The sequence below is a fragment of the Populus euphratica genome, unplaced genomic scaffold, assembly GCF_000495115.2.
Source record: "Populus euphratica unplaced genomic scaffold, PopEup_1.0 scaffold57.1, whole genome shotgun sequence".
NCBI lineage: Eukaryota > Viridiplantae > Streptophyta > Magnoliopsida > Malpighiales > Salicaceae > Populus > Populus euphratica.
In genome coordinates, this window is record NW_011499919.1 from 176,380 (window position 1) to 189,506 (window position 13,127).

At 35.7% G+C, this 13,127-nt stretch overlaps 1 protein-coding gene across 1 annotated transcript in view; it reads left to right on the forward strand.

Moving 5' to 3' along the window:
• LOC105135011 (uncharacterized) overlaps window positions 1–13,127 on the forward strand; it is a 42,391-nt gene that overhangs the window by 1,081 nt on the left and 28,183 nt on the right. Inside the window, exons 2-14 of the mRNA XM_011039683.1 lie at window positions 11–378; window positions 427–522; window positions 10,295–10,390; window positions 10,439–10,489; window positions 10,867–10,953; window positions 11,074–11,103; window positions 11,176–11,199; window positions 11,572–11,619; window positions 11,728–11,751; window positions 11,821–11,844; window positions 12,097–12,144; window positions 12,241–12,288; window positions 12,337–12,632. Coding sequence (XP_011037985.1) covers window positions 11–378; window positions 427–522; window positions 10,295–10,390; window positions 10,439–10,489; window positions 10,867–10,953; window positions 11,074–11,103; window positions 11,176–11,199; window positions 11,572–11,619; window positions 11,728–11,751; window positions 11,821–11,844; window positions 12,097–12,144; window positions 12,241–12,288; window positions 12,337–12,632 — 1,240 coding nt within the window. The remainder of the gene's footprint in view (window positions 1–10; window positions 379–426; window positions 523–10,294; window positions 10,391–10,438; window positions 10,490–10,866; window positions 10,954–11,073; window positions 11,104–11,175; window positions 11,200–11,571; window positions 11,620–11,727; window positions 11,752–11,820; window positions 11,845–12,096; window positions 12,145–12,240; window positions 12,289–12,336; window positions 12,633–13,127) is intronic.

The window sequence follows — 13,127 nt, forward strand, 5'->3', positions numbered from 1 at the left end:
ATGTGTAGTGGTATGGAGGTGGGGGAGACTTCTTTGGAGGAGGTGCGGATGTATAGTGATAAGGTGGAGGGGGAGACTTCTTTGGTGGAGGTGGAGATGAGTAGTGGTATGGAGGGGGGGGGGACTTCTTCGGTGGAGGAGGGGATGAGTAGTGGTATGGTGGTGGGGGGGATTTCTTTGGTGGAGGAGGAGATGAGTAGTGGTATGGAGGGGGGGGGGACTTCTTCGGAGGAGGTGGGGATGTATAGTGATAAGGTGGTGGGGGGGATTTCTTTGGTGGAGGAGGAGATGAGTAGTGGTATGGAGGGGGGGGGGACTTCTTCGGAGGAGGTGGGGATGTGTAGTGGTATGGAGGGGGGGGGGACTTCTTCGGAGGAGGTGGGGATGTGTAGTGATATGGCGGAGGGGGGGACTTCTTCGGAGGAGGTGGGGATGTGTAGTGGTATGGAGGTGGCGGAGACTTCTTTGGTGGAGGTGGAGATGAGTAGTGGTATGGTGGTGGGGGGGATTTCTTTGGAGGAGGTGGAGATGAGTAGTGGTATGGAGGTGGTGGAGACTTCTTTGGTGGAGATGGGGATGTGTAGTGATATAGTGGAGGGGGAGACTTCTTTGGTGGAGGAGGGGATGAGTAATGGTATGGTGGAGGGGGGGACTTCTTAGGTGGAGGTGGGGATGAGTAGTGGTATGGAAGTGGGGGAAACTTCTTTGGTGCAGGAGGTGATGTGTAGTGGTATGGAGGTGGGGAAGATTTTTTTATTGGAGGAGGTAATGAGTAGTGATATGATGAAGGTGGTGATTCAGATGGAGTTGGTGGAGATTTGTAATAATAAGGCTCATATGCCACCACACTGGTGGCTGCAAGGCATAGTGCTATGGCATGTATCATTGGGGACAAATGCCCCATCTTCCCCCTGCTTTCCATCTTTAGAACTATTGCTTTTTGTGTTTGCATGTTTAGCATGGATGCCAGCCCTTTATATAGTGATCTATTTAATCATTGCTGAAAAATATGTGTTTTTTTAATGATGTATACAGCCTGGATTCAAGCATAAAATTAAGTTTCAAATCTGACTGAGGTACAACTTCTATATTCTTGTCTTTTGACTACTTCTTGGTGGTTTCCCACGCATGTAGTAAACCTTGAAATTGTCAGCATGAGAGTTGGTGAGGTGCCATAAAATTCTTTGTTAGGACTGTGAAACGCGTTCGTAGCCAAGTTGGTAATGCTTTAGCCCATTACAAAAGATAACAAAGGTGATTATCAGGAAAAATTAAGTCAAAGACTTCTCAATCTCACGATAAAATTTGGTGCCATTTCTCATTTGGACCTGGTAAATCCTTGCAAATTGGCTGAACATTGTACTGAAAGGATTATGTTGGAAGGTATCAAGTTACTTCAATACTAGCTCTATAACAAATCTATGTTTGATCCAAATAAAATATCTCACCGTCGTCGGCGAAATTGAAAAACAGATTGGCACAATACATTAACATATCCTTAAAGAGCCACTGTCAAACAGCTTATTAAAAAAATGCCATCTAACTCTTATGGAGTTCATGAGGTTTGTGTCCGTCCATGATCTTAATTGACTTTGTCAAGCAACAAGTCGATATGAAAAATCAATCTTCTTTGTCTTGAGAGTCGAATCAATTGATTTCTTGTTAAAATGTCACTGTAAGTTTTGACATTAATTCCATGATTATGCCCACCTATATTACCAGAATTTTTAAATTTATTCACAGTATTTTCTGTTGATATTTATACTCACAGTTCGTCAACAAAAACTTGTCGAAATGATAACAAACAGAAATAATCTATTGGAAAAATTCTCGTTGATAATTTGTGGTATGTCGGTGAGTCCATCAATAATAATTTTAAAGATGGATTTACTAATAAAAAAAACACATACAAAAATGTTTTTTTTACTCGTTTCATTTTATTAGTACTTCTATTTATCATTGATAGAATAAACATATGTCATTCCATCGGTGATTTTTTTCTCCATCAATGAATTTGACATGTAACCATTAAACAAATAATCTTTTATTACGCCAAAGAGTAAACAATGATAGTGATATTTGCAGTAATTGTTTTTCCAATACTCTAGAGTATATCAACAAACTATGTCCATCGATAACTCTGTGAGCAATAATTTCAATACACACACACACACACACACTAAAAAGAAACAAAAATAATTAAAAAAAAATGAAATTAATAAAATTCAAATATTTATTATAAATTTAAATATTTATAAGTTCAAATACAATTAATCTAGAATAAAGGCGTTGGAGGAGGAGGTGAGTCTTCGCCTGGACTATGGGGCAAATAAAAGGAAGCACATGTACCACCCATTTGTAATCTCATCTTCAATACTAATCAGCGAAGTTCGGTTGTCTCAACACTAAGTTGTTCATAATCAGTGGTAAGACCGGCCATTTGATCCTTAACTCATTGGTTTAAAATCACCTCGAACTCTAGAGTTTGAGTGCTCAAAACTAATTGTGAGCATCCAACCGTTGAAACACTACGGGCTATCTGCAAGAAATCGATTGTAGTGTTAGAGAGAGACCACACAACTAATTTTTATCGGGTCCACTAGATGACCATGCCTCCAAGAAACTTAAGAAAAAAAATGGTTGAAAACAACATACCATAAAGTGCTAAGCTCGGCTATCTACGAGATGTTGCATCCCTTTTTAACGGTCATCAATCTGCACATGTGTTTCCATTAAAAGTTCCATCAGGTTTGGTTCGTATCAAAGACCTGTACCCCACAAGATAAATTTTTTAGTTAAATATATTTATAAAAAATAAAAAATGGTTCGCGTCCAAGAAATGAAAAGAATGGAGTTCCCGATGTGCGTGGTAACATAATTGTGAACATGTCAGTTTCAGTTTTTCGCACCGAAGTGTGATCATCACACGAAATGATCGGACATCACATGCCGAATATATTCCACTCATAATGCCTCTAAGATGTACGAAGGTCTGAAATCCTTCCAAATCACCACCTCCTTTCAGCCTAGAAGCTCCCTTTCTTTCGTTTATTTTTTTAGCTTTCTTCTACGTCTCATACCAAAAATCATGCAACCTATATAGTACAAATGAATTATCTGTTAGTAAATAAATAATAAAATTAAATAAAAGGATTAAAAATATTTATCACGATTTCAATCTTACTTAGTTGTAGCGTGATTCTCCTAAACCTTCTTGTAATAACGTTGATCAGCTCAATCCCATTAAAAATTTTCCTTGGAGTTAAAATTTGTACAAAAAAATTTTCATTAATAAGTTAATAAACTAACCAAATTAACATAATAGTAATAAAAAAATTAAGTTAATACTAAACTTAAACCTTCCGAACCATGCATCAACTATAGGAATCTGTTTGGCAACGAGGTTGCGTCTGTGTTTTAAACAAAATGCAGACGCAACCTGTTTGATAAACAAAAAAACATATTTTACTGTGTATGGGTCCCATGTATTTTCATGTCCGAGATACAAGAAAAGAAAAAGCAGCATTTTGCTGCTTTGTGCACACTGTTCACGCTAATTTTAATTAGCATCAATAGTGTAGCATGCTACACTATTCCGGCTGGACCTGTTCTGGGCGGACCGGTTCTGGTTCAAAACTCAAAATGCATTGAACCAGGTCCGATCTAGTAAAATAAAAATTATTTTTTTATTGTATTTTATTCAAAAAAATAATGTTTAACATTATTCAATGACATTACATAAATTAGACAGAGATCGTTTGATGATGTAGCATTTGCAGAATTTAATCACAATCCTAATTTTGTTCCTGATGATATTTTACCTGATGTTGTTGCATGTTTAAGAAACCAAAAAAACTGAGGTTCTTGTCAGATGTATTTCATACGTGATGGAATTGTAGATAGTTTAATTGAACAATAAAAATTATTTTGTATAAAGTATTATTTATTTCATGATGTAATAACAATAGTTAAATCTACAATATTTAAATTAAAAACCATCAATATTAATATATATTTTTTAAAATTATTTTATAACTTCAATTTCAAAAACATTATTAACCAAACATATTAAAATATTTTTTATTTAACCTCAATTTCAACTATAGTTTTAACCAAAAAAATTATGGAAACTGTAGTTCTTGTTGGATGTATTTCATATGTAATGGAATTGTAGATGGTTTTATGGAATAATAAAAAATATTTTATATAAAGTATGATTTATTTCATGATGTAATAGCAATAGTTAAATTCATAATATTTAAATTAAAAATCATCAATATTAATATATATTTTTTTAAAGTATTTTATAACCTCAATTTTAAAAGTATTCTTAACTAAACACATCAAACTACTTTTTCTTCAACCTCAATTTCAACCACAGTTTTAACCAAACACCTATTTTTTCAAACCAACCTCAACAGTCAAATCTATATAGAATATTGATAACTATTAATTAATTACATAAACTAAATAACAAAACATTGGTTTGACTCAAACTTATTCAAACTATTTTAACAGTACAATTAATTCATTACTAATTATCTACATAAATTCAGATTTCTATACATTTATTGAAAATTTCGACTCAGTAATAAAATTAAAAAAATATAAAGGAATTCATTAAATAAGTCATTATTTATTTCATCACAAAACACCTAAGTCACAAATTCAAATTAAATTTCATCAATTTACAAACAAATACAATTTTACAAAATCTCAAACAAACCCCATGTACAAATAATACTTTTATACAACAAATTTCTATGAGAAAAAGCTATAAAATATATAAACACCCCAACAAAAATACATATAGTACAAAAATATGTAATAAAAATTAACATTTTAAAATTAAGTTTAAATAAAAAATGGGTAATTTTGCTTACTTGAAGTGAGGAATCCTCAATAAAATTTAATCAGAACAGAGATACTGATAAACTGAGTATTGAGGAGATTAGATTTGTAGTGGGAGGTTGATTTATGATAAAATTAAAGGGGGTTGTGATGTTTGTTATAGGGAAAAATAGAGAAAGAAGGAGAAATAAAGGAGAGTGAGAGGATGGTTGCTCGTCATGTTATAAATTAAATATTACATATGAATTTATCAATGAATAAATTTAAATTAGTTAATAATTCTATCTGTAAAAATAATACATCATAATATTTTGTGGTTTTTTTTCATTTTTTATTGTAATTTTCTCGGTATATATACCAAAAGAATATTTCCATTAGTGTTTACTAATGCCTATTGTGAGGGCATATTTTATTAGAAAAATTTATCATATTTTACTTACAGAATATTTTTATTAATATGTTCGTGTCTGTTTATATTTGTTAATTTTCTGGTTTTGCTGATAAGGTTAAAATTAAGGTTTAATTCAGTTGCAACCCATCCAATCTCTAACTCCATGGGCAAGGAGATTGCACTAGCTTCCTTAACGTTTGAAAAGGAGAAACCATTGCGAGTAATGGTTGCAGGAGTGGAAATAAGTTATTATTTTCTTGTTTGATTGGCCTATATATATATATATATATATATTACTCTATTAAGGACAGAAGTTTGAGAGTATTTTATCTCATTGTAGTCTGTATATATCATGGAAAAGTGAGAAGATTCATTTCGACAAGATACGATATTATTTATCACTGCAACAAAATATTATTATTATTGGAAGGCCGTGTATTTGGTGCAAGTTATGGAAAATTTGAAGGTTCGTCTGAAGACACGCACAAAAAAAAAAGTCTGACATATTAAGGGAGTTGGTCAGTTCACACGCAATGAAAGACGTGACAATGCAAGTACTTATGTTTGTGTTTGTTAACTAGGGAGTCAAAAGAGCCCCCACCCGCGCGCGCACACATAGCTGTAGACAACTTTCTTCTCTTTCAATATTATCTTTCTTTTTATTTAACAAACACAACATGGATATTTCTAATTCTTGATCTTATTAGTATTTGAATTTGTTAAATAATTATTGCAATCCAAAACTTAAGTTATTGAAAGAATTCTAATAATAGTTTTTATGCATCTTATTTCACATTAATTTGACGTGATATTTTTTTGATTTATTGGAAACAACCAAACTTTACTTCCTCGAAGAAAATTAATGGTAGACACTTGTTAATGACATACTAATTAATGACTAGTTCTTCTTGAAGATTACCCAGTTATTTTTTCATTTCCGTACATAAAACAAACTTGAAATCGATCAATTCGACTTTGGAAAAATGAACGGATTAATTTTAAATATATATTACTGCAGCCTCTTGACGACTGGATCAATAATGTAAAGTGCCTCTGTCAGCTAAGTAAGTCATGCCACGGCCCATTTCAGTCAAAATTTTGATTGTTTGTGCCAGGCTGAATGTTTCTAGCTGGAAACTTTCAAGTAATAATGTCATGCATTGATATGAAGTGTTCTATTTTTCACTGAAATAAATAGCTAAATTAACGTGCTGTCTGCTAGACTAGTGCTCTAGTTTCCTGTACATGATGTGCTCATAAAGAATATTATATGTAAAATTCTCCCATACTAAATATATAGCTAAAATAGTCTTGGCTGCTACCTCTTCACCTCCTTCTAGAATAGAGACCTCTACCAATTCTTCCTTTTCTTCTAAGTTTTCTGCTAATTTTTATCTTTTCGGTTTCATAATTTCAAAGAAACAAAAATGACATTCTCACTAAGATCACCAAATATTTTAGGGTGTTTTTTTTATGCCCACCTCAGCTAAGACCTTTGAATTCAAAGTTGAACACTAATAATTTATCACTCAATGAAGTTTTAAACTTTAACTAACAATTCTAGACTTATAAACAAACTAAAATCTTAATACTTAAATATTAACAATAAAAAAATAACTAAAATTCATGAATAAAAAAGTTTCTGGCATATAAAAATAACTTACAAACAAGGAGTTGTTTCTAATCGAGTACATCCACACAATGAAGGTTCTTGATAGGAAAACATACATGTTTTTGGTTCTTTTTGGGTTTTTTTATTATAAAAATTACTGCCTACTGATTACAAGTTTACTAGTTATCAGCCTTATGGTTATAAATCTACTGGTTACACCCTACTGGTGACAAGTCTATTTGATAAACAAGTTTTGAAGACCCTATCAATTTAGTTGAATTACATAGCAATTATTGTTATTGTTGTTGATTTGTTCCTCCCTAACACCCTTCTTTAAATTTGGTAATTAACTTTTATTTCAATTTATATCAATCATTTGTTTTAAGGATCTTTCTACATGCACAGGCTCCTTTTTACCTTCATGTTGATCCATTCTTTGTTCTATTTAAACTCTTTTTTTACATAAGTTTAGATTTCTACGAAGTATAATCCACAATCAAGTCTGGTTTGTTCTCCCTGTTCTAAACTTCATCTCTTCTTGGTTAACATTGAACTTTATTAGTTAAAAGTAATCTATTTTATCCAATATACAATTATTACATAGTAGCAATCTTATAATCCAAAAGAAGTTCCGATTCCTATATTAATTGTCGGTGTATTTTATATAAGCTTTGTAATGCTGTTCACTAACTTGTTTTTACACCTTGTTGCTATTCTCTGTATGCTATCTTGGTCTCTGCTTTTTTTCGAATCCACTTGATTTATTAAATTAAAATTGAAACTACAATTGTCAGATAACAGGGTGGAACAGGAAATTATGAGTGTCCCATATAATTTAAAAACTGTAAGTTGGCAGAAACAAGATGTATCACATGGGATCTTTGTCTTCCTACCTTGCTACCATTTTCCAGCTGCTCCATTTTTGCAGCGGAAACTTTTTTATATCTCTCACTTATTATATCAATATCACATATTGATTAGGAGTTGAGGATCTAAGTAGTTTATAAATTCCAGGTATCACATATTTCTCTTCAAAAGGCGTTGTCATAAGGCAAGATCCACCGTGAGACTGTGAATCCAAACATGAGACAGTAGTTCTTAAGAGGTCAGTCATGTAACAAATTTAGACCAACATTATTACTCACCATTTATAAACTCCTTCTCCTTCGTTGCTTTTAAATAAATACGTTGGCTGTATATATATATATGCGTGTGTGTGTGTGTGTCCGTATGAAGTTAAAAACCAATGTCGATCTCATTAAGATCTGATAATTAATCAATAGATTTCATATATATATATATATATTCATAAATGCAATAATTCATCTAGCAAATATAAGCAAGAAATCTCGCTCTTGGAAATTAAACTACAGCAACAAGAAGAATTGGTTCTTGTTCTCTTTCGTTTAATTGTAACTTCTAGCATAAATCAATTATTGTTAACCTCAATAATGGCCTTTCAAACTTAAATGATTTGGAAATCTTCCATCTTCTCTAATTTCACTTTCACATGGAGCTTTCATTTCCTTCATATTTCAACGGAAGAGAACTCACAAGACAAATGATGATTACTGGTTAAAAAACGAATTATTCATTGCTTATTAGTCAACGTTTTTCCCAGTTCGTCCCCTTATGTGAGACCAGAATTAGTTGATAACATTATCTGGGTTGCATTAAACTAATTCTGGGATTAGTTAATAACTTCCCAGTTAGGATTGCCTCTGTACGCAGGACAAGAATGGATAGCCTATGCAGGGTGCACCGGGTGTGTGTGTGTGTATTTAAAAAATAAAGGCCCACTTTTTTTTTTTATCATATTTATTATTATTTTCAAAGTCCTATACTGGCAGCACACAAGGGGTAGAAATTCACTTGAGTAATGACTCGTGGTGTTGGAACTTAACTTGGAAGAGAAACTTAAGGCCTGCATAGTTGAAGAAGCGTTCAGTTCTTGATCTGATTCAAGAAATTAAGTTGAAGCAGAATATAGCTGATTCCGAACATTGGAAACCAGAAAAAAATGGTGCTTACTCAATCAAAACGTGCAACAACTTCATTGATAGAATTGATTACCCGAGTATATTTCTTCATTTCCATCTAATACATTTGAAGGAAGCAATTTGTTTATTTTGTGCTGAAAAAATTGAAGTCGCGAATCATCTTTTTCTACACTATTCTGTAGTTTGGAAATTGTGGAACCGTTTTGTGATATGTTGGACTTGCAATGGTCTATGCCAAAAGGAAAATTTCAGAGCGACTTTTGGTATTTTATGGCGAATCTAGTTGGCTAGTAACAAATTGGTTTTCCAAGAATTGGGATACAATGTTTGAGCTAATTCTTCCCCGTCTAGTTTTATAGTTGCGGACAATTAATAGAAACTTTATATAAACGAGATTGAACTTATTCAGAGATTCAGAACGTATTATAAATTAGTCAAATAAGTATAGTTTTATTAGATCTGATCACAAACATGGTTTTTGTAAATATTTCATATTCGTTTCTTCTTTCTTTGATTTCTTTCGTAAATGGAGAATTGTAATTTTCTCTTTTCATGGTAATTTTCCATTGGCTTTTTAACACTAGTATCTATCAATAAATTCCTTGATTATTATTAAAAAAAAAACAAGGGGTAGAAATTCTTATGCCCAATTTTGTTGGACATAATTGACTTGTTTAATTATTACATAAAATAAAGTTTACTTGTTAACATTCGGTTTGTATTGAAAATGATGAGAGCATAAGTTGATCAACTCCCTCGAACGTTTCAATCCACCATAATTCGGCCTCTATTATATCTTTACTTATAAGTCAAAGTACCTGACCTATCCTATATTTCTTTAGAATATCCAGATAACCATGTCTTAGCCTAGGGTTTTGACTAGCCTAGCTAAGACAAAAGGTTTCTTCGCAGTTTGTAATGGAAAAGGCACAGCAAACAGTGAAATCGCTTTGGGCCAATAGACATTTAATAACAAGACATTAATTTTCAAACTTGCAAGAAGCAAAAATACATAATTTTGACAGATAGAGAAATGTAACGTGATTTTATCGTTTCAAATCAATGCAATTACAACTATTGCATTGCAAAGGATAAAAAGAAATGTTCCAATGAGCACTTCTCAGTGCAAAAGAATTCACCATTAGTATAGAATCTTGATCCTTGTTACACAGAAAAAGTTGATTTAAACAAGTTAGAAACTTGTTCATTCACAGCAAAGAAAAAGAAAGAAATAGTAACTTATTGCCTGTTGTTAAAATTCAAATTGACACTACACAACTTAGTAGTGTTTTGGTGGTGGGGGTGATGCATAAATGTATGGAGGAGGTGGAGAGTGACTTGGGGGTGGTGGAGGTGATGATGATGGTGGTGGTGGTGATTTATAGTAGTATGAAGATGGTGGTGACAGAGATGGAAGCGGGGGAGACTTCTTTGGAGAGGGTGGTGATGTGTAGTGGTATGGTGGCGGGGGAGACTTCTTTGGAGGGGGTGGGGATGTGTAGTGGTATGGAGGTGGGGGAGATTTCTTTGGAGGAGGTGGGGATGTGTAGTGGTATGGAGGAGGTGTAAACTTCTTTGGAGGAGGTGGGGATGAGTAGTGGTATGGAGGTGGGGGTGACTTCTTTGGTGGAGGTGGTGATATGTAGTGGTATGGAGGTGAGGGAGACTTCGTTGGAGGAGGTGGGGATGTGTAGTGATAAGGTGGAGGGGGAGATTTATGTGGAGGAGGAGGAGATGAGTAGTGGTATGGGGGTTGAGGAAATTTATCTGGTAGAGGTGGGGATGTGTAGTGGTATGGAGGTGGTGGAGACTTCTTAGGAGGAGGAGGGGATGAGTAGTGGTATAGAGGTGGTGGGGGAGATTTCTTAAGAGGAGGGGATGTGTAGTGGTATGGAGGTGAGGGAGACTTTTTAGGTGGAGGTGGCGATGTGTAGTAGTATGGAGGGAGGGGGGACTTCTTTGGAGGGGGAGGGGGTGAGTAATGGGATGTGGAGACTTTTTTGGTGGAGGAGGGGATGAGTAGTGGTATGGTGGAGGGGAAGACTTCTTTGGAGGAGGTGGGGATGTGTAGCGGTATTGAGGAGGGGGAGACTTCTTTGGAGACTTCTTAGGTGGTAGAGGGGATGTGTATTGGTACGGAGGTGAGGGAAATTTATTTGGAGGAGGTGGCGATGTGTAGTGATATGGAGAAAGGTGAGACTTCTTTAGAGACTTTTTAGGTGGAGGAGGGGTTGTGTAGTGGTATGGAGGTGTGGGAGATTTCTTTGGAGGAGGTGGCGATATGTAATGGTATAGAGGAGGGAGAGACTTCTTAGATGGAGGTGGGGGAGATTTCTTTGGAGGAGGTGGCGATATGTAATGGTATAGAGGAGGGAGAGACTTCTTAGATGGAGGTGGGGGAGATTTCTTTGGAGGAGGTGGCGATGTGTAATGGTATGGAGGAGGGAGAGACTTCTTAGGTGGAGATGGTGATTTATACTGATATGCAGGAAGGGGAGACTTTTTAGGTGGAGGAGGGGATGAGTAGCGGTATGGATGTGTGGGAGACTTCTTTGGAGACTTCTTAGGTAAAGGAGGGGATGTGTAGTGGTATGGAGGTGGGGGAGACTTTTTAGGTGGAGGTGGCGATGTGTAGTAGTATGGAGGTGAGGGAGACTTCTTTGGAGGAGGAGGGGATGAGTAATGGTATGTAGGTGGCAGAGACTTTTTTGGTGGAGGAGGGGATGGGTAGTGGTATGGTGGAGGGGAAGACTTCTTTGGAGGAGGTGGGGATGTGTAGCGGTATTGAGGAGGGGGAGACTTCTTTGGAGACTTCTTAGGTGAAGGAGGGGATGTGTAGTGGTATGGAGGTGGGGGAGACTTCTTAGGTGGAGGAGGTGATGAGTAGTGGTATGGAGGTAAGAGAGACTTCTTTGGAGGAGGTGACGATATGTAGTGGTATGGAGGAGAGACAGACTTCTTTGGTGGTGGGGGAGATTTCTTTGGAGGAGGTGGCGATGTGTAATGGTATGGAGGAGGGAGAGACTTCTTAGGTGGAGATGGTGATTTGTAATGATATGAAGGAAGGGGAGACTTTTTAGGTGGAGGAGGGGATAAGTAGCGGTATGGATGTGTGGGAGACTTCTTAGGTGGAGGATGGAATGTGTAGTGGTATGGAGGTGGGGGGGACTTCTTTGAAGACTTTTTAGGTGGAGTTGGTGATGTGTAGTGGTATGGAGGACGATGAGACTTCTTAGATGGAGGAGGGGATGAGTAGTGGTATGGAGGTAAGAGAGACTTCTTTGGAGGAGGTGACGATATGTAGTGGTATGGAGGAGAGACAGACTTCTTAGGTGGAGGAGGGGATGTATAGTAGTAAGGAGGTGGTGAAAACTTTTTTGATGGAGGTGGGGATGTGTGGTGGTATGATGAAGGGGGAGACTTTTTTGGAGGAGGTAGGAATGTGTAGTGGTATGGAGGTGGTGGAGATTTTTTTGGCAGAGGTGGGGATGTGTAGTGATAAGGTGGAGAGGGAGATTTTTTTGGTGAAGGAGGTGATGAGTAGTGATACGAAGATGGTGGTGATTGAGATGGAGATGTTGGAGATTTGTAATAATAAGGCTCATATGCCACCACACTGGTGGCCACAAGGCATATTGCTATGGCATGAATCATCGGGGACAAATGCCCCATTCCCCTGCATTCCATCTTTAGAGCTCTTGCTTTTAGTGTTTGAATGTTTAGCATGGATGCCGGCCTTTTTTATAGTGATCTATTTAATCATTGCTGAAAAAGATGTGTTTTTTTTAATGATGTTACAGCCTGGATTGAAGCATAAAATCAAGTTTCAAATCTGACTGAGGTACAACTTCTATATTCTTGTCTTTTGACTACTTCTTTCTTCTTGGTGGTCTCCCACGCATGTAGTAAACCTTGAAATTGTCAGCTTGAGAGTTGGTGAGGTGCCATAAAATTCTTTGTTAGAACTGTGAAACGCGTTGGTAGCCAAATTGGTAATGTTTTAGCCCATTACAAAAGATAACAAAGGTGATTATCTGGAAAAATTAAGTCAAAAACTTCTATCTTACGATAAAATTTGGCGCCATTTCTCATTTGGACCACGTAAATCCTCTCAAAATGGCTGAACATTGTACTGAAAGGATTATGTTGGAAGGTATCAAGTTACTTCAATACTAGCTCTATAACAAATCAATGTTTGATCGAAGTAAAATATCTCACCGTCGTCGGTGAAATTGATAAACAGATCGGCACAATACAATAACATATCCTTTAA